The sequence below is a fragment of the Prinia subflava genome, chromosome 14 (assembly GCF_021018805.1).
Source record: "Prinia subflava isolate CZ2003 ecotype Zambia chromosome 14, Cam_Psub_1.2, whole genome shotgun sequence".
Lineage (NCBI taxonomy): Eukaryota > Metazoa > Chordata > Aves > Passeriformes > Cisticolidae > Prinia > Prinia subflava.
Window position 1 is genome coordinate 3319665 of NC_086260.1, and position 22554 is coordinate 3342218.

General features: G+C 43.9%; 1 protein-coding gene across 1 annotated transcript; it reads right to left on the minus strand.

Annotated features, from left to right (window-relative positions):
• Window positions 1–1418: 1418 nt before the first annotated feature.
• GXYLT2 (glucoside xylosyltransferase 2) lies at window positions 1419–21918 on the minus strand. The gene is made up of 7 exons (XM_063411910.1): window positions 21615–21918; window positions 15048–15237; window positions 14720–14851; window positions 8812–9063; window positions 7729–7852; window positions 5258–5430; window positions 1419–4655 (listed from the first exon to the last, which is right to left on the minus strand). The coding sequence occupies exons 1-7, from the start codon at window positions 21788–21790 to the stop codon at window positions 4473–4475; spliced, it is 1230 nt and encodes a 409-aa protein (XP_063267980.1). The 5' UTR covers window positions 21791–21918; the 3' UTR covers window positions 1419–4472.
• Window positions 21919–22554: the final 636 nt, after the last annotated feature.

A 22554-nucleotide genomic window follows, 5' to 3' on the forward strand; every position in this document is an offset into this window, starting at 1 on the left:
TCTTTCCTTGAAGGTGTGAACCCTGGGAAGGCACCTGTTGTACACAGTCCTAACCCTCACAAGAGGGAATTAACATTTTCAGGAGCATTCAGGAAAAGATGCTTCTACAAGAACAGGTCTTTAAAATAAAGAGCTGTCTCACTTGTGTCATTATTTCAGTATTAATTACCAAAACTATACACACACACTTTGGGCTATAGTTTTCATAAAGTAACAGCAGCAATTAAGGTATATTTACAGAAATGTGAAAGTCAAATCAAAATATTTTGCCTCAAAAAAAAAAATTAACTAAGTGCTTTGTTCATCTTCAATGCTGAGTCTCGTTTTGGTGTTTTGTCTCCATTTTCATCTCAAAGGAAGTGTTGACAGTTTGGTTTGTATTCTGATCTAGAATGAAAGCAAAATATCCCAACACTGCTGTCTTTTGAAGCTCAGATAGCAATTAATTACCTCGTGCCAGTGGCTGATCCCAGCACACACAAGCACTTGCCCCAGGCAAGTGGGGGAATGTTTCTAGCCTCAGTAAGGACGATCCTGGTGACTGTCCCATCCTGTCTCACCTCTGTGAGAACTGTGAGAAATTGTGAGAGGTGCTCACAATTTCCTACCATCACTTTTTATTGTACCTGATGGAGAGGAGAAAAGGATTCTCTGACAGTTGATACAGTGTCAAGATATTTTTTTCAGTTGGTTGTACTTTATTCCCAGCTTGGGAAATCTCTCTTCTCCCCACAGCATACTGGCTGGAGCCACATTTGAACATGAAAACCTTTGGATCTCTGAGCAGTGTGACTGAGTGTGTAACACACCCCACACACTCACAGCCTTCCCAGCACCCCCACACTGGGTTTGGGCTGGTGTTTTACAGCTGGCCCACCTCTGCCCGTCCATGCCAATGACAGCTTTATTCTTATTCAGAGAGCTGAGGCTGAGCCAAACACATCACCCAGCTGGGAACAGTGTCAGCACCAGGGTCTGGCTGAACAGACAGCCCAGGAGCTTGTGTCACACAGAGATGTCACAAGCAAGGACAGCACAGCAGTGACCATACAAGAATGTCAAAAAATGCATACAAAGGAGGGAGGAGAAATGATGCTAAATGACCTCCAAGGAGTGAAACAGTAAAGAGCAAAACCTCCAGTTTTCTTTGAGAGAAGGTTCTGATCTATGCTCACCATAACACAACTGGAGCTGCAGCATGACACACGAGCACTTTGGGAGAAGTTAAATGTGTTTGTCTCTTTATATCCAATATCAGACTCTTGACTACAGTAAAACTGTAAAACAGGAACATTTATCTGTGTTCCCTGCTGTCAAACCCTGTGTACACACACTGTAACATCACATCTACAAAATCTATCCCAACCAGACCAGCACAAAATCTTGTATTTAAAAGAAAGCTAGCAAATTACAGAGCCTTCTGAAATTTTCATTTATTTGTATTGTAAGCCAAAGGATCATCCTCAACCCAGAAATGCACTGCTCAGCCTCCTTGGGAGCTGTAACAATCAGTGCACTTGTCAGAGAAAAATCCACAGGCAATTCAGTGACAGAGAAAAGGGACATTTTTTACACACACGCTCGTGCTGTGCACACACACACACACTGAGCAGTTTCCAGTTTCCCCTGTAAGCAAAATGCTGGTAAGCTCTATCCATTATACCACTGGAAATAACTAAAACACAGGAGAGGAAGGGGAAATGAGGACATAAAGTCTTTGTAAGTATTTACACATCCCATTATTAAGATAAATGAAGGCTAATTAACATGGAATTAGCCACAAGTATGAAATACAAAATGAATTAAAACTGGTTTCAAAGTAATATGAATATTACAATCAACTACTGCTAAAACTAGAACATAACATGGGTTTGGAAGCTGGAGTGAAATATAAATTAAGAATTCTAACAACAACAAAAAACAAAGTTACATAATTGTTTTAAAACACTTTGGAGAGCCCAAATTATTGCTTTTTTCCTCAGAAAAAGCCCAGCAGGGGGGAACCTCCCCCATTCTTCCTGCCAGCTGATATTACATTAACAAGAGTCTTCATGTTAAAGCAAATACTTCATATATTTAATAGCTGTTGAGAACATAACTCAGTTCTTCCTAAACAAAATGTAGCACCTCCTGTGAACATAAAAAGCATTGCTTTAATCTCTAATCAGTTCATATGTAATAATGCCTTTGTTTTGTAATGAATTCCACTCCTTCATTTGAATGTGCCCGTAGTTGCAGGGTTCTGCTGAATCACAGCTTACACAACCACAGCCTCCCAAACTCCAGAGCCTCAGCACTGGGGCTGCAGCTGTCTGGGCAGCAGGACTTTGCTCTGCAGCTTTCTGTGGCTTGGAGACACCGTGGAAATCAGGAATTCAGCCTGCCCAGCATGCAGCTCCACCAGCTTCATTAGACCTGCGTCAGCTTTACCCTGATACTTGAAAATAAAGACCAAAAGCAAGCTAATACTTTATACATGCTCTCAGAACTGCTGGTCTAAAGGTTTACCTGTCATACATTATTTTAAACTTTTTAAATCACCAGCTTTATCTTCTTTTCTCTGCCTTCTGGTTCTGAAATCTTCAATGCTCATTTGGGCTATATTTCAAACTTCTCTCAGTAAGCAGAAGTGTATTCTTGTTTAAATTGGCAACTGAAACTTCAGCTGAAATAGAAAATCCTAAGGCAAGTTGGAAAGGCATCTCTGCTCAAGTTTAAATGACTTTCTGGCTCCCAGGCTTTCAATCACAACAGTAGAGCTGCCTCTGTCCTTCAGATGTCAATTCACACTCTGGTGGCAAACACTGCAGATAAGGGCTGGAGTCAGAACACACTGCTTAATCAAGCTGTGATTAAGATTTGCAGCAGAGGTGCAAACAAGGTTTCTGTTCCTGTCACGCTGTGAGGTCCAGCAGTCCTGCTGCCCCTAACTCCAAATCCCTGTCTCACCAGTCCCCCACTCAGCTGCTGCAGCCCTGCTCTCTGCCAGGCTGTGTCACAGACACTCCCACACTCCAGGGTTTGGGAAAAGCTCCCTGGAACTCCATCCCATGCACAGGCTCTTATCTGGCAGCCTGGGATGGGATAAGGTCGTGTTTTCCCTCCTCTCAGGAACTGCCACAGAAGGATAGAGAAATGTGCAAGATAAAAGGGAAACTCCTGGAGTCTGTTTTCTTATGAAACCTTGCATTAGTCCTGACTGGATAGGGGAGAATGCCCAAAACTGCAATTCCTCAGAAATCCTATTTTAACTTTGGGAATATATCCTTTTCCTTATCCACAGGCAACAACCATGCCTCTCTAACAAATGTATGATACATGTACAGGACATCCCATCTGTGCCAGTTTTCCTCTCATTAGGGGAAGGCTTCATTATCTCACCCTGCTCACCCCACTCCTAGTTTGCCTGTTAGATACAAAAGTGAGCAGTTCCGAGTCGTGGCGGATGCTTTCTGCTGAACAGACTTGAAAAGTAAGATAATTTTCTCTGCTGCTTCCTTGAAACACTCCTACACACACCCTTGGGGCTTACACCTAGAAAATGCCCTCTGGGAGGCTGCTCCTGGATCACTGCTCTTTAGGAGTGACTGCTCTTGGATCGCTGCTCTGTAGGAGTGTCCTCACTTCCAGTTCCCCAGGGAATGGTCCCAAGCACCTTTCAGCTACTGCAATTTAAATAAGCTCTTTGTGCATATCACAAGATGATGATCGTGCTTCGGAAATTTAAGCTAAATGAAGTATTTTAAATAAACATCAAAGCCATTTTGTATCCTCTTTCACTTTGAGGCTATTCATTATGATCCCAGCATAAAGATCTCAATTTCCCCATCCCTGGAAGTGTTCAAGGCCAGGTTGGACAGGGCTAGAGTAACCTGGGGTAGTGGAAGGTGTCCCTACCCACGGCAGGGTGTGGAACAAGATACCCATGATGGTCCCTTCCAACCCAACCCATTCTAGAATTCTGTGGTTCTGTGATCCTAGAAATGGAAGTGCCAGGCAGAAATACATTTCCATGCAGGAGAGGGGAGTCAGGGGCAGCACTGGCCATCTCCTAAGGCAGTGATGGAAAACTGTCTGGCAGTGGAATACTGCTGTTAACTGTGCAAGGAACAGCACTTAGAGAGGAAAATGGATCAGCAGTATCTGGGTTTGTACTCTTCACTGAAAATAGTCTTGGACTGTGCCTAATGCAATTCACATTACCAAGCCAGAGAATACATTCTTAAACTGTAAGGGACTGGGGAGGCAGGCCACAACTGTACTCCACAAAGAAAGGATTCTCCTGCTGTTCTCACCAACAATCTCAGTAGGCTTCTAGGATTTCCTGCTTTTTGTAATTTCAAGGGTTATTAGAAAATTGCAAAAAGAAGTATTTTAAATCTGAGTTTCAGTAAGAGTTCATATTCTTCCTTTATGTCCTTCATGAAACAGAGTGTAAGACTTAAAACTTCTGTGTAAGAAGAGAGCTACAGTTAGTATCTGTGGTTGGCCCCCAAGTACACAATGACACGATTTTCATACACCTTCTTCATAGTTTTCTCAATTTGCTTCAAAAATACTTGTGGAATTCTCCCACATAACGTGTGCACGGTATCCAGAAATTTCGACTGCAGAGGGTAGTACAAGGACTGGAAGAGATTGTCTTCAAATGGAAACTAAGGAAAAGAAAAAATAAAAATTAGTTTTCACTGCTTGTGAAATCTGTAAGAGAAAACCTTCCATAGGTAGGGAATGTCTTGTCCCTCTCCTGCTGAGTGTCACCAACCCCATCACTTCACACCCTGCCTGCCTGAGAGTGTGCATTGACTGGAATTTTATTATTGTAAGGAAACAGGAGTTTTGGCAAGCAGAGCTGTAGACACACAGCATCCCAAGAGGACACAGGCACCCGTGTCTGTGGACAAGCTTGTGCCCCCCATGTGCCTGGAGGCTTGAGGTGCTCAGGGAGGACAAGCTTTCCCTGGGAATTTATGGACCAGAGCTGCAGCCCCAGCATGAGAAGCTCCACTCAAGCATCTTTTTTTCTACTTTCAGTATTACATAAAAACAATTTATCATCCTTTTTGATTACTGTAACACAAAGGTGAAATATTTAAACCACCTCAAACGCATGAGGGGCCAAAACAACCCTGTTCACTTGTGTCTGGCGGCTTTTACACAAACACAACCACCCAGCCTGATCACTGGCAGAGCAAGGCGAGTGCGGAGCAGGAATCCACCCCGGCACACAGGAGTGGCCCTTGGAGGCAGCACTTACATCCCGGATCACCTCGTAGAGGGCCCTGAAGGTGGGCTGCTTGTCGTCGTGGTACACGCCTCTGTTGCCGTGCAGGATGGAGACGCCCTCCTGCTCAGCACCCCTGCAGTTGCTGCCGTACATGCAGTGGTCGGGCCGGTAGTTCCACTGGCAGGGGAACACGTACAGACACTCTGCCCGCATCAGCAGGGCACGGGGAAGGAGAAGAGATACGTCAGACAGGAGTTACAACAAATTAAACCAGCCTGGGAACGATGATCGGGGAATATTCAGGTGTATCTCTTGCAAGTATCCCCGACAGAGACCCTTCCCTCCCTCGTGGGTGACTGCACTCCCCAGCTGCTGGGTCTGAACAGACAGGACAACACAAAATCTGCGGCTGAGCACAACCCAAGGGAGCCCTTTAGGAAGCTGAAATGTTAGAATCAAACCAGAGTACACAGCAGGTGGCACTGTCCAGCGCCCTCTGCCACAGGAGGAGCTTCTGGAGGGACAGCAATGACGGGGGAAGCACACAGAGCAGTCAGTGAGGGTTACCAAAAATCCGGACTCCTCCTGGAGCCAGCATGGGACAACTCGCAAAGTACATCCAGTGTTTGCTGCTGAAGCTGTCACAGAGGCCATGACAATTTGTTACACAGCAGAGCATTAAGGGCAGTGTATTTTATCCACAGCCCTCCAAAGAGTCCACATCCATTAATTTCACAGGTCTAGGTTACGTAGAGATGAGCCTAATTTCTCAAAAAGACTCAGAACTCCCTTTTCCCTGGTGATTTTTTTTAAACTCTGTGCACACAGGGCTTGCAATCTGCTTGTCATAAATCACTCCAGTCCCTGCAACCTTTCTGCCTCAGCCCTGGGGAACAATGAATCAGGGCTGGTGCCAGCAGGGCATGGCAGAAGCACTGAAGATTGAATTCTCCCCTTGGCCTTTCCCAGCTTCCTGGGAAGCCTGCAGCTGGTCCCGTGTGCTTCTTGAAAAGCAGGAGAAAAACTTTCTGAACTTCTCTTCCCTTAAGGCCTCTTGAGCAGACCTCTCCAGAAAGGGAGAGCAGTCTTTGGAGATGGGCACAGGGAGCAGCTCCTCAGGCCTGGGTAACAGAGTTCTCTGTGGTTTTAACACACATTTATAAAAAGGCACCTGCAGCAGTCTTGGCCAATTCCCTCCCCAGGCAGTCTCAATAACCCAGAGCTTAAGATCCCAGAGAGCCCAGTTTTCTGTGCTAATTGTATCCAGTTCTTTTGTTTTCTTTTCTTTAGCAGTCTGATATTATGCAATTCATAAAAAATTCTTTACCAGTTCTGAGGAAAGGACAGACTTTCCTGGTGGTGCAGAGGAGTCCCCGCATGTGGCTTTTATAGAGAACACTCATCACAACATTGAAGTATTTTTGCAACCTTTGGGTTTTTTCCTGCATACCTGAGTGAACAGTTTGTGTCTGACTGCACAACTAATCTGGCTCCCTCTTCCTCTTTTTCCAGGAGACCACACTCCCATAACATTTGTTTCTTTTTAGAAATTAATTCCCAGTCTATTTTTCCCTAGGACTGGGGGTAATCTATGGTGTCGCAGCGACACTGATGTTTGACATCTGTCTGCAATAAACAGATGTTTACTTTTTGCATTTGCTTCTCCTCACTCCAGCCGTTTGCCTGGATTTGGGTATATCCAATTACCTACCCTGTGACTCCTTAGAAAAAAAGAAAAGGGAGCAGAATAAATAAAGATAATTCCAAATTTGTTTTATTCTTAAGATCACTGGAGGTGATGAGGTCATGCAGGAAACCAGGAGAAGCAGTAGGGATGGATACTCAGCATCCAGTGAGAAGCACGAAATAAGGTTCTCAGCTTCCCTGGGAAGTGTGTGCTATGCTCCAGTGTTTAAATCCCTGCATTTCCCACCAGCAGGACGTCGATGACATCATCTGGTGCCTGCTGAGGCTGGTTATTCAGCTCAGAGGCTGGAAGCTGCTTTAAATGAGATATTCCAATGCCTGTGTCCACTTGCTGCCTATATGAGTGCTGTTACTTATTTCCATAAATATCACAAGTCAGCTGAATTTCAGAAAAACAGGGCTTAGCTTTGCAGAAAATCTGGCACTTTCACATTCAGATAAATATCTGAAACAAAAACATTTTTGCAGCTACACCCTGGTCCAGTGACACCCTGAAGCACACACACGACATGAACTTCATCCCTTCACTCTATTAATTTTATACCTCATTATTTTCTCAAATCTCCAGAAAACAGATTTACATATTCAATGGAACCAAGTCCAAGCCCCATTACCTGCAGCAATGTCAGAAATATTTTCATAGGTTATAAATCCTTTGAGGCTGCAGTTACACAATAACTCGATGCCAGATTATTTATGCATATTAGAAATAACAAATAGTAGTTTAAAAAAGAAATCAAGCTCAAGCTATTTTCTCAACACAGATAATGATGACTCCGAGAATCATTCCTTACCTGGGTTAAAGTAAAAAATGATATTTAGCAAATCCTGGTCTCCCCACGTGATGTAATTTTTGTACTTTTGGTACAATGGATATAACATTTCCTCCCAAGTCAAGCCACCCGGTATTAAGCTGTTCTGCAGGGCAGGAAAACAAAAGCAAGGGGTTAATATCATGATTAGTGCTATGGTATCTGACTCAGAGTGGGCACACACAAATCTCTAAGTTCTGCTAAGCCATGCTGGACACCAAGGGGGAAAATGAAAATGTGCCAGGAAATGTTAACCTGGACAGGGCTGTAACAGCAGAACTCACTATGTTCATCTAATCAGGAAAACAAGGTGTCCTGGGCCCAGGTCTGATGTCAGCTCCTGCTATTCACTATCTTCCTATTCCAAGTAACAGCAGGGGAAAAAAGTGAAAAAGCAGAGAAAATGGGGGACAAGGTGAAAACCAAGATATAAAAGCAAGGAAAATTACAGACTAAGGATCATCTTCCCTGGGAATTTTTGTAGTAAGAGGAATGTTTGGATTTGTTTTTTTTTCTCCAGCTGTTCCTTAACAATGTGGGAAAACCCCCAGCACTGCCTGAGGAACCACTTGGGGTAAGGAAAGTTTTAGTGATTACAGAGTATGTGCTCAACTATATGGATCGGTCATGAAAATGTTCCCTCCACACTTACATCAGTTCACAGAGTCACATTTCTGCAGCAGGATGCAAAAGTCTATTCATAACAGATGCAGAACCCACCAATTTCTCTGGGTATTCACATCAAGCTTTCCAATTTTAAAAACAACACAGCCACTGCACTGAAGATCCTTGAGTTTGTTCTCTCATGTATCTTTTCAGGGAAATGTAAGAAGTTGGGGAAGCCATTTTTAACACTGCTACCAGACTGCTTCAGCTGCAAGTTCTCACTGCTCCTCGAGTTCCATTTACTTGAATAACCACGTTCACAACAGCTTTTTTAATCAGACATATTCTGTATTTCTCTGATTCTCTGTATGACGAACTTCATGCAATTTTACACTGAGCTTTCCAAATGTGAAAAACACACCAATCCTGAGTTTTTACAACAGCTGCACTTGCTCTCACCTTGAAGTGAGTGCTGCGGATCCGTGTCAAATTCATCAGCATCACCCCCGAGTTGACGCCGGTGGCGCCGTAGAAAGGGTGACGGGCGAAGCGGCTGTACCAGCCGATCTTGGGGACCTCGTGCTCGGGGGCCATGGCAGCCAGCTGCGTGGAGTTGAACTCCCTCAGGAGGTGCCAGATGTCATCGATGGGCCTCAGGAACAGCACATCGGTGTCCACGTACAGCAGGGAATCCACATCCTTCAAAATCACCTTCGGGGATGGAAAAACACCAGAGAGACAACAAACACAAAGATTATTGGCAAAAGGCATTTTTACTTTAAACTGATCATTTGGAGGTTACTGATTTATCAGCTAAATGTAATTACACAGAGGAACAGCAGTATCGGACTATTGGCTTGTTGTTTGCTGTGGGGTTTTTTTTGAACTGCACAATAAAACAGCTACCAGAGCACTGAGGTTGGATTAACCTTCTTATGAAGCAGCAACTCACTGAGCTCCCAAAAATACATGCAAAGACTACTTAGTACCTGTTCAGAAATTACATGTCAATAATGTATATTTACAGAGCTATTTTCAAGATCTGTAAGTGGTGAAGCATACAGTGTTCTCCACTGGCAGAAAGGATAACCCAGGAGATCAGAATATTTAGATTTACCTTCATATATAATTAATATATACAACTGTTTCACATTAATTAAAACAACCCCATTGATTACCAATGTAAGTGCAACCCCCTGAAAAATAAAATTTAGTTGTTAAACAGAAATGTCACATTAAAACATACCAGATTGTATTGTGAGCTCTGTTACCAGATTCTGTATGAGGAACCACAGTAAAATTGGTCAGGTCAGAAGGGTGCAAACTGCAAATCAGAGCCAGGACATTTCAGAGGTTCCTGTTGACCATGTTCCCCCTTGTGGCTGCCCAAATCCTTACATGTTCCTTCATTAATATCCATGGTGGGACAAAAGACTTGGTGCTTCAAGTCTTTGTAAAGTAATAAAGTCCATTACCTACAGCTGACCATCAGTTCCAACTGCATTTTTGTTGCTTTTCCTCATTATTTGCTAAAACTGTCCAAAATTTCCTGAAGGAGTGAAATTTTCTTACTTTGGTCTAGCCAAAAACTCTACTTACTTCTCTCTCTTTCTTTGAAAAGCAAACCCAAAAGGCTTTGGATTTTCACCCTATGAAACACAATAATCACTCTCATCCACCTGCAAAGGCATTAATGACAAACTCTCCTATTTATGCAGGTTACAAGACATTCTACCAAAGACATTGGGTTTTCAATAAAATCTAATGTATTGTGACTGAGGATTGCCTTTAAAATAGAGTGAACAACATTAGGATTTTCAACAAGTGGGTGAAAAATATCACCTCTAAGCATGCTCAACAGGAATCCACTAAGATGCCAAATCCGTGAGTAAAGACTTAAATGAGATTTTTCACCTGAGTGAACACTTTGGGATTCAGACTGACATTTAGTCAAGTTTAACAAATCCCTGACCTGTATTTCTGACAGGATAACTACATGTTCTTCCTACAGAACAGGGCAAGCAGGAGTAGGAACTGTCTCTGCATTTTAAATAAAGCTTATACTTACAACAAACTCTTAAGTAAACACATTCAACACAATCCAGATCTCTCTGCTGGATAGAAGATTATAGCAATTCAGCATTTTCCCACAAAAATCCCACAAACCTGCCTGTGGAGGTATCAGTAAATAAGTGACAAAAATAGTTCAATAATACACTAAGAGCTCAGAGTAAATATTTGCAGATGTTAAATATATTTAAGTCAAGTACTAAAAAACCAAACCAATAAAAAAGACAGCTACTGGAAGAGTAAATCAGTAAAAGAAAGACAGTCTGAAAGGAAGAAAAGTTTTAAGGATATCCTGGGTATTGTGTATTAATTACTTTGCAGCACCTAGGAGCCTTGATTCATAGGGACCTGCTATATGAAGTCACATAAAATCAAAAGACATTAAAAAGTGAAAAATCACGCCCAAATTTAGTCTGAGACAGGAGGTAACACTGGAATACAAGCACAGCAGAAGCAATTAGACTTTGCCTGTGGCTCCACTGCACACTGCAGACCGTGTAAGATTTTTAAGGGGGCTCTAGTGTAAAAAGGCAAGTTGAGGCATTTTCCAGCAGGAAAAACTTACCCCAGTTCAGGGAGAAGTTTACCAGGGGCCTAGAGACCCTCCTCATCCTTCCCAAGCAGAAATGACAGCCTGGACACTGTTTCTTCCAGCAGAAAAACATTCTTTCAGCAGCTTTCAATACACAAATAAATTTAAATCTGTGAAAGTCTATGGACTGTAATAATTTTCTACAGATTCAAGCAAGTATTTCAGTTCTTTGTGCAGTGTCTACCAGCACCTGACCCCACCCTGTATTCCTCCTCTGAGGACTCACATGCTCTCCTTTCTGCTGGTTAAAAGATTCTTCTTTCTCCTGTGTCCAAGGTGTTGCTCTGCAGTGACACTCAGCTGGCTAAAACAAGAGCTGTGCCACCTCCTTTAAGCCCTTCCCACTTTCATATGTGGAGTGTTAAGACTCCTTTAAAAGCTCTGAGTTGCTCACATCTCTCCTGGCTGTGCCTTGGGTAGGGGGGGTTGAATTTCACCTCCTGCAGCTGTAGGAGTTCCTTGCACAGCAGGAACCTGCAGTGCAGGTTAAAAATGACACAGAGTGACCTGAGCAGGAGCTTGGCCAGGCTGTGTCTGGAGGTCTGAGCTCACACACACCGTGCAGATACACCTGACAGCCTGGGATTTTGGAGAGGGAAAGCCAGAAACACAGCTTGCTCTGCGTGTCTTCTCCTTGCTCTGCAGGCACCTACAGCTTAAAAGTGTGATTTTTTTTTCTTTTTTCTTTTTTTTTTTTTGCAGCTATATAGAGTATTCTTAGTAAATCTGTCAAAAAGTTCTGCACAGAAGTGCCTATATTTAGCCTGGCACTTCACTTAAATACTCAATTATGTGTAATTTGATTTCACAACTTCTGTCTCCATAGATTCTCCCCGTGTTAGCAAGGTTGGCAAGGAATAACACACTCCTGAGCAAACACACGCTGGTGTACTGTGAAGCTGGGCTACCTGAGGGTTTGTGAGGGCTCATGTAGCAGCTTAGCACAGCTTTATCCAAAATTAGGGACAAATCACTAAGCTTGGTGCTAGAGTAACAGTGCTGCAAAGTTGAGTTACTAAACCTCATTGTAGTAAGAGATTAACTCGAGTTACAGCAGAGACTTTTGTCTAGATAAGGCCCTGGCATCTATTCCCACTGGGCTGGATACTTGAGCATCCCTCAAGAGGAAAGCTGTAACACAGGGATATTGCTAATCTATCTTAAAAGCTCTTAAGTAGATTAAGTGTTTTGAGAAGGGCTCTAAATATTCATCCAAAAATCATCCAAAAATCCCTTAAGCATTTCAGGATACTTTAGCTGATTGTTTTCATAGCTCCAGAGGAACAGCACAGAGCCAGCTGCAGCCAGCCTTGAGGGACCAACATCCCTGGGAGCAGAGGATGTTCCTCACCTGCTGTCTTAACACCCATGTCAGGAGTACAAACCAGTTCCCAGTGACTGCTGAGAGCATTGCCCTCCTAGTTTCATGTTAAAGTTTCATTCTGTGCTTACAAAAAGATCTACACCTTCCTCCCTGTGTCTCTGCAAATGCCCTGGATGGTTTTATTGCAGAAGATAACACAGATATTGCAGCAGTAACACAGAGGCTCTGTCTACATCCCCTGCATCTAAGTGGCAAATGTGATCAGATGTCTCAGAATGCCTCTGAAAAATGCAGGATGCTGTACAGTCCTCATTAATATTTTAGCATCCTGGGTAGACTCAACAAGTTGGGAATGTGCACCTCAACCTGCTGCCCAGGACAGAACAGTTCAATACTGCAAATTGCAGGGTCACACCCCACAGCTCTGGGTAGAACCACCGAAAGGTCCTTAACCAATTTTCCCTGGACACATTCCTCAGACCCTCCTGTCCACTTTCACACGCCTGCTGCTGCTGCAGAGGAGATTTCTTTGGCAGGAGAGGCACTTGTGAATCAAAGACTCGCATTCCACTCGGGCTTAGCATTATCAGGAGCAAGACAATTTGCACAACTGAGAGCTAAACAGATGATAACTACTGCTCTCCTGGGGTCCTCCCTAAATCCAGGCACATTTCATGCTGCTGCAGGGAAAAATGCTCAGTATGAGGAAGGATTAAAAAAAAACCCTAACTGATATTCTGCTGGTATTTATTAAAAATAAAAGTCAAACTAGTTCTCTAAACAGTAACACTTGGAACCCTCTGCTCCCACTGTGTACAGACAGTTCAAGTGGGATATCAGAACCCAGTTATCAAACACCAAAAAACCAAAATAATGGCTGGAATTAGCCAGAAAGAGCCCAAGGTTGTGTCAGCCTGTGAACTCCAGCATGAAAGCTGGGGGGTCCCACAGGACATTTGCCACCTCAGCCAGGACTACAGCTTGTTTATTATACCCACATCAACTCCTGTCAGCTGCAACTCCTCTCAGACAGCCCCTCCTACACAAAGCCAGAAACCTCAGCCTGACCACACACAGCATTTTGCAACTGTCCCCGGAGAAACAAGCATCTACAGTCCAAGCTGGCTCCTCATTCTGCTAACACAACATGCAACAGTCTAATATTCCTTAAAAGAAGTTACTGGAGAACTTCAGCAATGTGTGGGTGACAAAAAGGAATCAGTACAAGCACTGCCCAGCCTGAGGGAATCATCATGAATGCATAACCCTTTTCTGTTATCAGAAGAGTGAAGAGAAATAAAAGTTAAGTCATTCCTATGATTAGTCTCCCAAAATGCCAGAAAGTATCACAGAAGGAGAGAGATTTCTGTTTGCCCAGGACATCCTGACATTCTGTATGGAACAAGCTAACGCTTAGGGATTATTTTCCAGGTGATGCAAATATTTAGCCAGGAGAGAGAGGATCCCTGCTGCAGCTGGAGTTCCTTCCAGCCCATCTGGCCTTTGTGCTGTTGATAGTCCACCCCTAAATGGCAGATCAGCAGAACTGCTGACAGCACATATTTTCTCACATATGTATTCACAGGCTACGTATCTGGACATGCAGCTGTCTCCTGATTGCTTCCATCTGAGAGGGGAAAGAGTTCTTTGTTCCCCCCCACTACTCCTAAGACAGCGATGAAGAAATCTGGATCATGTGAAGCTTGTCACTTCACTGCAGTCACCCCAATCAACAGCAACCCACAAGATATTTTTGATAGATGTTCTCAGTTCCACAGAAATTGCTCTGTGCAAACGTTCTTTCAACTTCTGATATGCAAAATTGGTATCAACACTTCCCTTCTCTCCAAGTTTACAACACTGGGTATAACACAAGTTTTCAGTGAACTTAGAGAGTCCAGGATACAACAAGCTCTTGAATGAAATCCAATTTCAAACACACTGGAGTTATCACCTTAAGGGCAGTCCTGGAAAAAAGAAGTAAAACTGAAGGAAAAGAGAATGCTGAGAGCATCCATTTAAGGGCTAACATATGGAAAGGAAGATGGTGGATAAAGAGGGCACATGGTCAAGAATGTTATTTACAAAAGGCACACAGCACCTACTCCAAAAGATCTGCCCTGAGAGAGCTCTCACACTCTCTCTGGAGTCTGGAGAGCCTGAGAGGTTCATGGAACCAGAGACAAATCAGAAACACACATCCTTTGTTAGCCAGGAAAAAACCAGGCTGGATTTCTGTGTTGTTTTTTCACAGTGTCTTAAAGCAGAGACTAAAATTATCTTTAAGCAGATGTTTCAGCCTGAAAATGGTTTTCAAAGCTTCCTTTCTGTGGAATTAACCTTTTCCTGAAGCAACCTACTCAGAAATGCAGGTGCCTTACCGGAAGAAAGAGGCGCTGGGCAGCACATGGTTTGAATAACTTTTTCCATTCCTGAGCATTTCCTACTGAGAAGGTTATTGGGTAAAAGTTGGACTCAAACTTCTTTGTATATGAGGCAGGCCACTCCTTTAACTGAAAGACATGGTGGGAGGAAATCAGACACTACATGTTACAGAGCTTTTGTAAAAAAATGCATGCATAAGGAATTTGTAACTGTGTACAGTAAACAACATGCTCAGCTGCTACTTGTTGATGTCAATGTAATTTTTCTCAGAGATTTACAACTTGTAACTAATTTATTTATTTAGCAAATGACAAAGAAACTCACCTTCTTCTCAAATTCAGGCTTAAGGGAATCCTCAGCAAAGATGTGGAAGCAGAGCCTCCTGTTGCTGAAGAGAACCGCTGATTTCAGCATGATCAGCGTCTCCTCCAGCCGGTCCCCACATGCCACCACTGCCAGGTGCATGCACTGCAAGGATGAGGGCTCCTTTGGGTGTCTCTGCTCTCCAGGCTTCCTGAAAATTCAGGGATAGGCACATAAAAATTACTGAGCTAGACATGAAAAGAATCCCTTATTAACAGACATCAGGGTTGTTGGTTTTTTCTTCATCATTTTGTAAGAGATCGGGTGTTTTCTGGTTAGATATTTACAGAACAAGCAAATAGCACAGTAATTTCTGTCTATAGTACAGATCAATAGTGTTACAATTACAGCATAAAGAAAAAGGCTATTTTCTGTTATTTCTACATTTCTGGGTTTGCAAAAATCACTGCACTGCAGATATAGTTTAAGCCAATTTCACAGCACCTCAAACCAGACACCACCTTGCTCTGTGCAAATGACAGCTCTTTCCCCAGCCCAGAGATCACGAAGCCAGAAAAGAGTTACACACCTACCCAGCCAACTTTCTAACACAATACAGATCACAAAACTGCACTCAGCAACTTCATTTCCAAGCCCATACTGGAAGAAGACATCCATACTTTAGAAAGAAAACCCAACACTCCATCCATATGTAAATTGTTCTAACAGTTAATTAATTTTGCTATTAAAGATGCATGCCTTAATCCTGGCCTGAAGGTACTGGCAGAGTTTCAAAGGACTGCTCTCCATTTCACCCCATGCAATCCATGAGATTTTGCTAAAATAGAGATTTTTGAAAACAAATATAGTCACATATCCCAGATGAATCAGACTATATTCCAAGGGCCAAACTGTGGGGTTTTCACTAAGCACCCACCTGTGTGGGCTTTAAATACATTTCATCCAAATACAGGGAACACAGTAAGAGGCACAATGAAGCTTCCTGCTAGCCAGAAAAATCACATTCTCCTGGGGAGCTGAAGACCTTTTGAAAACAGGCTTTTAGTTCTGTGTTTAGTGTGCAGGTATGTTGTAATAAACCATATGGGACTCCATTTTCTTCATGCAGAAAAAGCAAATTCTTTATTCTCATAACATACAGTTTTCACAGACCTCGTGTGCAACACCTGGTAGTTTTCTCACTACTTCATTTATTGGTCATAAGGTGAGTTGTATGATCTAAGATTCAGGTTGTTTCCATTTTTCCTTTGTGGGTTCTCATGGAACAGGTCAAATATTTATGCAGGTGCACTTGTTTTTCACCCTGGAATAGGCTGTTGTGTTAACAAACTCAATATCCAAGATTGTTTTTGTGTGGGAACTTCGAAACTACTTAGCTGAACTTAAAAGAAGTGACAGCCTAACTATTAATTTAGCAAGGCCTAATTTCATATTTTATAAGACCTTTCTTTTATAACATTTTTTACCTGTCTGTAACATAGGTAAAAGTTGCATCCTCCAGGAATGCTTGCACCATGGTGTATCCACATTCCAACACAGATGGACTTAGCGTCCATCACACAGGATGGAGCTGACCAAGCAACCAAATCCCAGGCACAAATCATTCCTGGGGAGTTCAAAAGGCAAATCATAGATCACTGAGCTCTGGACACATCTCTGAGCAGAGGACATCAATCCCAGCCCTGCTCAGCACACACAATTACACACACACAATCACTGGAGTTAATACTACAAACAGAAGTTCGAAATAAAGAGAAAAAGGACAGCTTTAAGCTGTTATTATTTTTTTTTCCAGACATTGAAGTGCTGCTCTGTGTAACAGCAGTATTCTACCCTTCAGAGTAACCCACCTCTATGTAAAGGAACACCAGGCACTGGCACTTCACTGACTACAGAAAGCAACACCTTTCATTAAGGGTTTAAAATCTTCTGCTGTAGTCTTAATTAACCCCTAATTTCATCAGTGTATAAATAATGGAATATTACATCTCTGTGAACTGGTATTTACTTTACAACCTCTTAGTGTAAAAATCACTGAGTTATTGATGTGAATAATTAGCTGCTCACACAGATCACCTTTTCCCCCTTCTCCCTATCCGTGTAATGTTTCCCCTTAATTGAGTCTCTAAATCAAGCCACGGGAGCTGCTTTGATGTAGTTTCTGGCAATGGAATTCACTGGGAGAGGGACTAAACCCTGCACTTTTATTGCATTTCAACATTTCAGAAGCCCACACCAAAGCACTCAGCTTTCCTGGGCAGTTTTAGCCACGGTGAGCTCTGCATTTTGCAACTGTTTTGCAGTGAAAAATGCAGTATGTGTAGACAACACTTCCGAAGGACAGACTGAGCAGAAGCAATCTTTGGGGAAAGCAGAATGCCAGGAAAGCCCATGGGAGCTGGGATAACAACAGGCATCCAACACAGACACTGTGGAGGACAAAGCTGAGCCTTAGAGGTGAGGAATTGCCAACAGTGCAGGGGGCTCAAGAGCCTGAGGTGGCCTGAATTGGAACAAAAACCCAGAAAAAGGAGCTATTTGAACTACATCTTTATACTCTGGGACACTGAGGGCAATAACCAGTGAGAGAAGTAGCAATGAGGTACAGAAGAATTTTGGGACACAACATTTTGCATCTTCTTTGGAAGTACGTCAAGAAACAACAGTGGAAACAAAGGTGAGCTGCAATGGGAGATAAACAGTGCCACTGCAGGATGCATTTGACTGCCATTTTAACTTAGCCTTTAAAAAATAACAATTATCCAGAAGCTTAAGAAGGGGCAGGTGTAGCAGAGGCCAAGTCAAACTGCCTGGAGGGCAAACAAGCAGATCATGGCAAAGAACACTCCAGCTCCCCTTCCCTGCCCTGTTCATGCATGCAGCTCACACAGGGCAAGGAGAATGAAGGGACAGGGAGGAACAACAGCTGGATGAAAGGACATCCCTTAAAGATATGCAGGGCACAGCCAAGTTGTCCTACCTGTAAAATGGGAACAGCTGTCACAGCTCTGAGAATTTCCTACCTCAAGAGACTCTCGAGACATTAAAAGCTCACAGACCCACAGAGTAATGCAATCATTATCCAATTCATTAGCCAATTCTTCCTAACATTTACGTTCATTCCTTTATAGTTCAACTTGTTTGTTATAAGCAGCCTGTAGTCAGATTTTATAACCTAAATGAAATGTTTAAACACATTGAAAGCAATGCAGGGACCTGGGCCCTAAAGTTTAATGTGTTTGACAAGAAAAAAATATATAAACTGAGATTAAGCACTCCAGAAAGCATCACAAAATACTCTCAGAACACATCCCCATAGAGTGGCTGAAGACTGAACTCGATAAGATGGAGCACAATAAAATGTTTACAGCAAAGACCTTCCAACAATACAGAGCAACTCTCATCCAGTTACTCATTCATATTTTATTTACTGAATACAATTTCTTCAGAAAGGCATTGACACAGCAGGAGCAGTCTGAGTGCTCAAGCACAACAGTGTGCATTCCTAGGTCTCAAAGTTTAGATTACATGTAATTTGCTTATTAGTCACAGCCAAACTGTCTCAAACATAATTAACCCAAAACCTGTCTAAATCAATCCAAATCCATTCAAAATAATGCATTCTCACCTCATTACAGAGCCTGCTAATCTATTCAAACCTTCAAATTTATTCCTGAAAGATAATGCATGCAGATGCTTCCAAAATGCAATGCAGTTGTTAATTTTTGAAACCTTCTTCCCATTATGATCTCATTTACTTTTGCAGCACAAACAAGGGTAGATTTAGGCGTTGTATCAAAACTGGTGATTCACCGAAAAGGCTCCTTCCCTGACAGCCACCCCTGAGTCAACGTCCCAACAACAGCTCCATGACGGGAAACACATTTTCTTGCACACTTTGAAATACAAATGTTTTTAAATCAACATTTCTCACTTTGCAGCAGCTGCACAAAACTAACTTTAGCTGCTGTCAATCCAAAAATGGTTGAAGTTTCAACCTTCTCCTACCACTCAGAGAAAGGGAAAAAAGGCACTCAAAACCAGAATGAATGTTTCTCTCTGCTTTTATGAAGTGGGCTCTTTATGCAACAAGTATGAAATACTTGGGGTTTCAGTATGTTATTATCCAACTGAAGCCAAACTTGCATGTGTGTACGCACAGGCTGCACAGAAAGAGAACGTATCTTGACAGGTTGCCATGAACGGGATGTTTTGCAGTGAAAAAGTTACTTTCAGGGAAATAAATGTGCTGGCGAAGGTTCACTTCCCCAGCTTTGCCACGTTGGCTTAAGAGAGAGCATGGTCACATCTGCCCTTCAAATGTAAAACAATCCTCCTTCTTTTTGATACTTTGCACACATGGGTTTGGCACGTATTTAAAATTCTTTATATAAAAACATCCTACCAAAGGCATAGGACTTGCTACTTCCAACAGGAATGAGCAGTAAAACCACCACAAACAGTCAAGTTTTCAAAGCTAACCAGAAACTCACCTAGATTTGTCAAAATTATCTAATGACCAAAGCAAGACACAGGAATGTCACTGCTAACATTTGTGAAGCACCAGCCAGCTAATGGCACGTGCCTACATTAAGCTTTATGTATAAGCTTATGTTAAAAGAATTCTGCACTTCTTGAAACTTAAAACCTTCTGATATGTGAGTACAGAAAGCAATATTATAAATCCCAGTCAAAGTACAATTCATCCTCCCTGCAAGATGCTGATTCTCATGAAGCAAACACAAATCCTAACACCTTTGTTTCTGAGCAGAGCCCAAAACTTGCATCCTCTGACAAACCAACCTGACAAAACTGAATTTAAATCTTTTATGTTCACACAGACATCGTCATGTGCACTGTGATCACCTCCTAAGATCTTAAAACAGTCCTAATCAGATTTGTTATTATCCTGAATGAATCGGTTAGATAAGGCGGGATCTCTCGCATCAAATAAAAAAATAATGTTCCTTTGCTTATAAGGAGGAACTAAAATGATAAAATCACGGCCTGCTTCTTACAATCCAAATTCAAGCCCCCCATACTGCTTTCAGTTCAGCTTGGACCAGAGGCTTTTTAAGCCCAGCAGATCCCACCACCCGATGCCTTTCCAACCAGGCAAGCATCACCTCTACTTGAACCACTTGGGTCACACCCTCCCCACAAAAAATCTTTTTTTATGGATACGCTCACGTATTTTAGTAGTAACTAACATAACACAGAATCTTTCAGCAAATGGCTGAACAGGACCCACAGGATTGTGCTTCTCAGTTACACAAACTCCTGGTGCAGGATGGCGAGGGAAAAAACAACCACCAAACCCCACAAATAAAATTCTGAAGAAAATGCACACTTTGAATACTGAATTCCTCCCTTTTTTGCTGTTGTGTTGCAGACCTTGTAAGAAGGACTCACAAAGTCAACAAATAACCAAGAAGTTAGATAATGTCAGATTGTGAAACATGAAGATGCCACTGAGAAGCACATTGAAGTGGAATGGTTGTTCACACTCTCTGGCAGTTCCACACTTTCTGGGCTCCCTTCTTCACTGTTCTTGATTTCCATGATAATCACAGAGATATGCCTTAAAGAAAAATGACTTCAGGAGGTACAGTTGCTAGTGGAAATAATCCTGCTTTAATACCGGCATTTGAATTCTGTCCGTGGCCCACTCTCAGCCCCAGAAAACATCTCCTGCATTCAGTGGGGTAACAATGCTGGGGAGAAACCAACCGCTTTAGTAAGTTAAGGAGTAAGAGCTCAAAAAACTGGAATAGTCTTTCATTCAGAATATCTCTGTGAAATCACGGATCAGAGACACAAAGACATACCAAGTTAATTAGATATATGAGGTCACACTGACCATAATATAATTGGAATGCAAAGGGGAAAACAAGTCCTCCACCCACTGAAAGCTGCCCTTTCTCAACTAATTAGTTTTTTAAAAAATACCCTGCCTGTAAGGTGCTGGGAGAGGAAACACACCACACCACGATTTAAAACACCTTTAAAGTTCTGCTAAATTGATTTACATATGAAAAACCTTCAAAACAAAAACGCTTGAAAGCTTAAAATTTGCCAGTTTGGAACCCACTGGCACCACACTGGCAATGAGGAGCCGCCTTCCCTTTTCCCTGGAAAACCCGGCAGGCGCACTCCCGAGGTGACAGCAGCCCCTCGTTCCTGCCAGCGGGTACCAGCCTGCCCTGCCAGCCTCCGGAACAAGGGCAGAACTCAGGGAAAAGCCGATTTCAGAGGCTGCTCCCGCACAGGAGGGACCCCCGCCTCGGGCACAGGGAAAACCTTCCGTGGCATCTCTGGCAACTGCGCTGCCACGGGAAACGCGCAGGGAAAAGTTTGTACTTGTGAACCTCAGCAGCTTGGAGAGGGGTCTTTCATCAGCAGCGGGGGAAGAGCATCTGGGAGACAGAAGTCCCCGACGAACCGGCACCGAAGCGACACCGCCGAGGGGACCCGCGGGGCGGGCGGGGCACGCGTGGGGCTGGGCAGAGGCACAGCGGCCGGGGATTCCCGAGGGCAGGGCCCGGGGGATGGAGCCGGCCCCGTTACCTGGCACTGCCGCCGCCCGCGGGGCTCCTCCTCGGGGGGCTCCGGCCGAGGCGCGGCGGGCGGCGGGCGGCGGCGGAGGGCGCGGGCGGCGGGGCCGCGCTGCCCGCCAGCAGATAGAGCAGCAGCAGCACGGCCAGGCACAGCAGCGCCGCCGCCACCTTGCAGGGCCGCCGCATGGCCGGCTCAGCACGGCCGCATGGCCGGGGGCGCCCCGCGGCACGGCCGGACCAGCAGCGCCGCACGGCCGCGTCCCGCCGGCCGCATCGCCGCAGCCCGGCCCGAGCGGGGACGTGGCCGCACAGCCCGGCCCGAGCGGGGCGGGACGGGGCGGGGCGGGCCGCGCCTACCGTACTGCCTGGAGTAGGAGCCCGGCCCCGCAGCGCCCGGACACGCCAACAGCGGGCCCTGGCACGGTCTGGGTGTCCGTGTACAGAGAGGAGTGCCGGGCACGGACCGAGGATACTCAGAGGTAGCGTTGGTTTCACGGCTGGGCAGTGCTGGGAGAGCGTGAGTGTGTACAGCGAGGTGATCAGGAGAAAAAGGGTGACATCGTCTCGACAGAATCACAGAATCACTGGGTTGGAAGAGACCTCCAGGATCACGGAGTCCAATCAAGCCCTAACATTTCAACTAAACCATGGCACTGAGTGCCACATCCAGTCTTCTTTAAACACATTCAGGGATGGTGATTCCACCATCTCCCCGGACAGGCTATTCCAGTACTTTATTACCCTTTCTGTAAAAAACTTTTTTCTTAACATCCAACCTGTATTTCCCTTGGTGCAGCTTGAGGCTGTGTCCTCTCGTTCTCTCAGTTGCTGCCTGGAGAAAGAGAGCACAGGCACCTTTCAGGGAGTTGTAGAGATTTATAAAGTCACTCCTGAGTCTCCTTTTCTCCAGGCTGAACACCCCCAGCTCCCTCAGCCGTTCCTCACAGGGT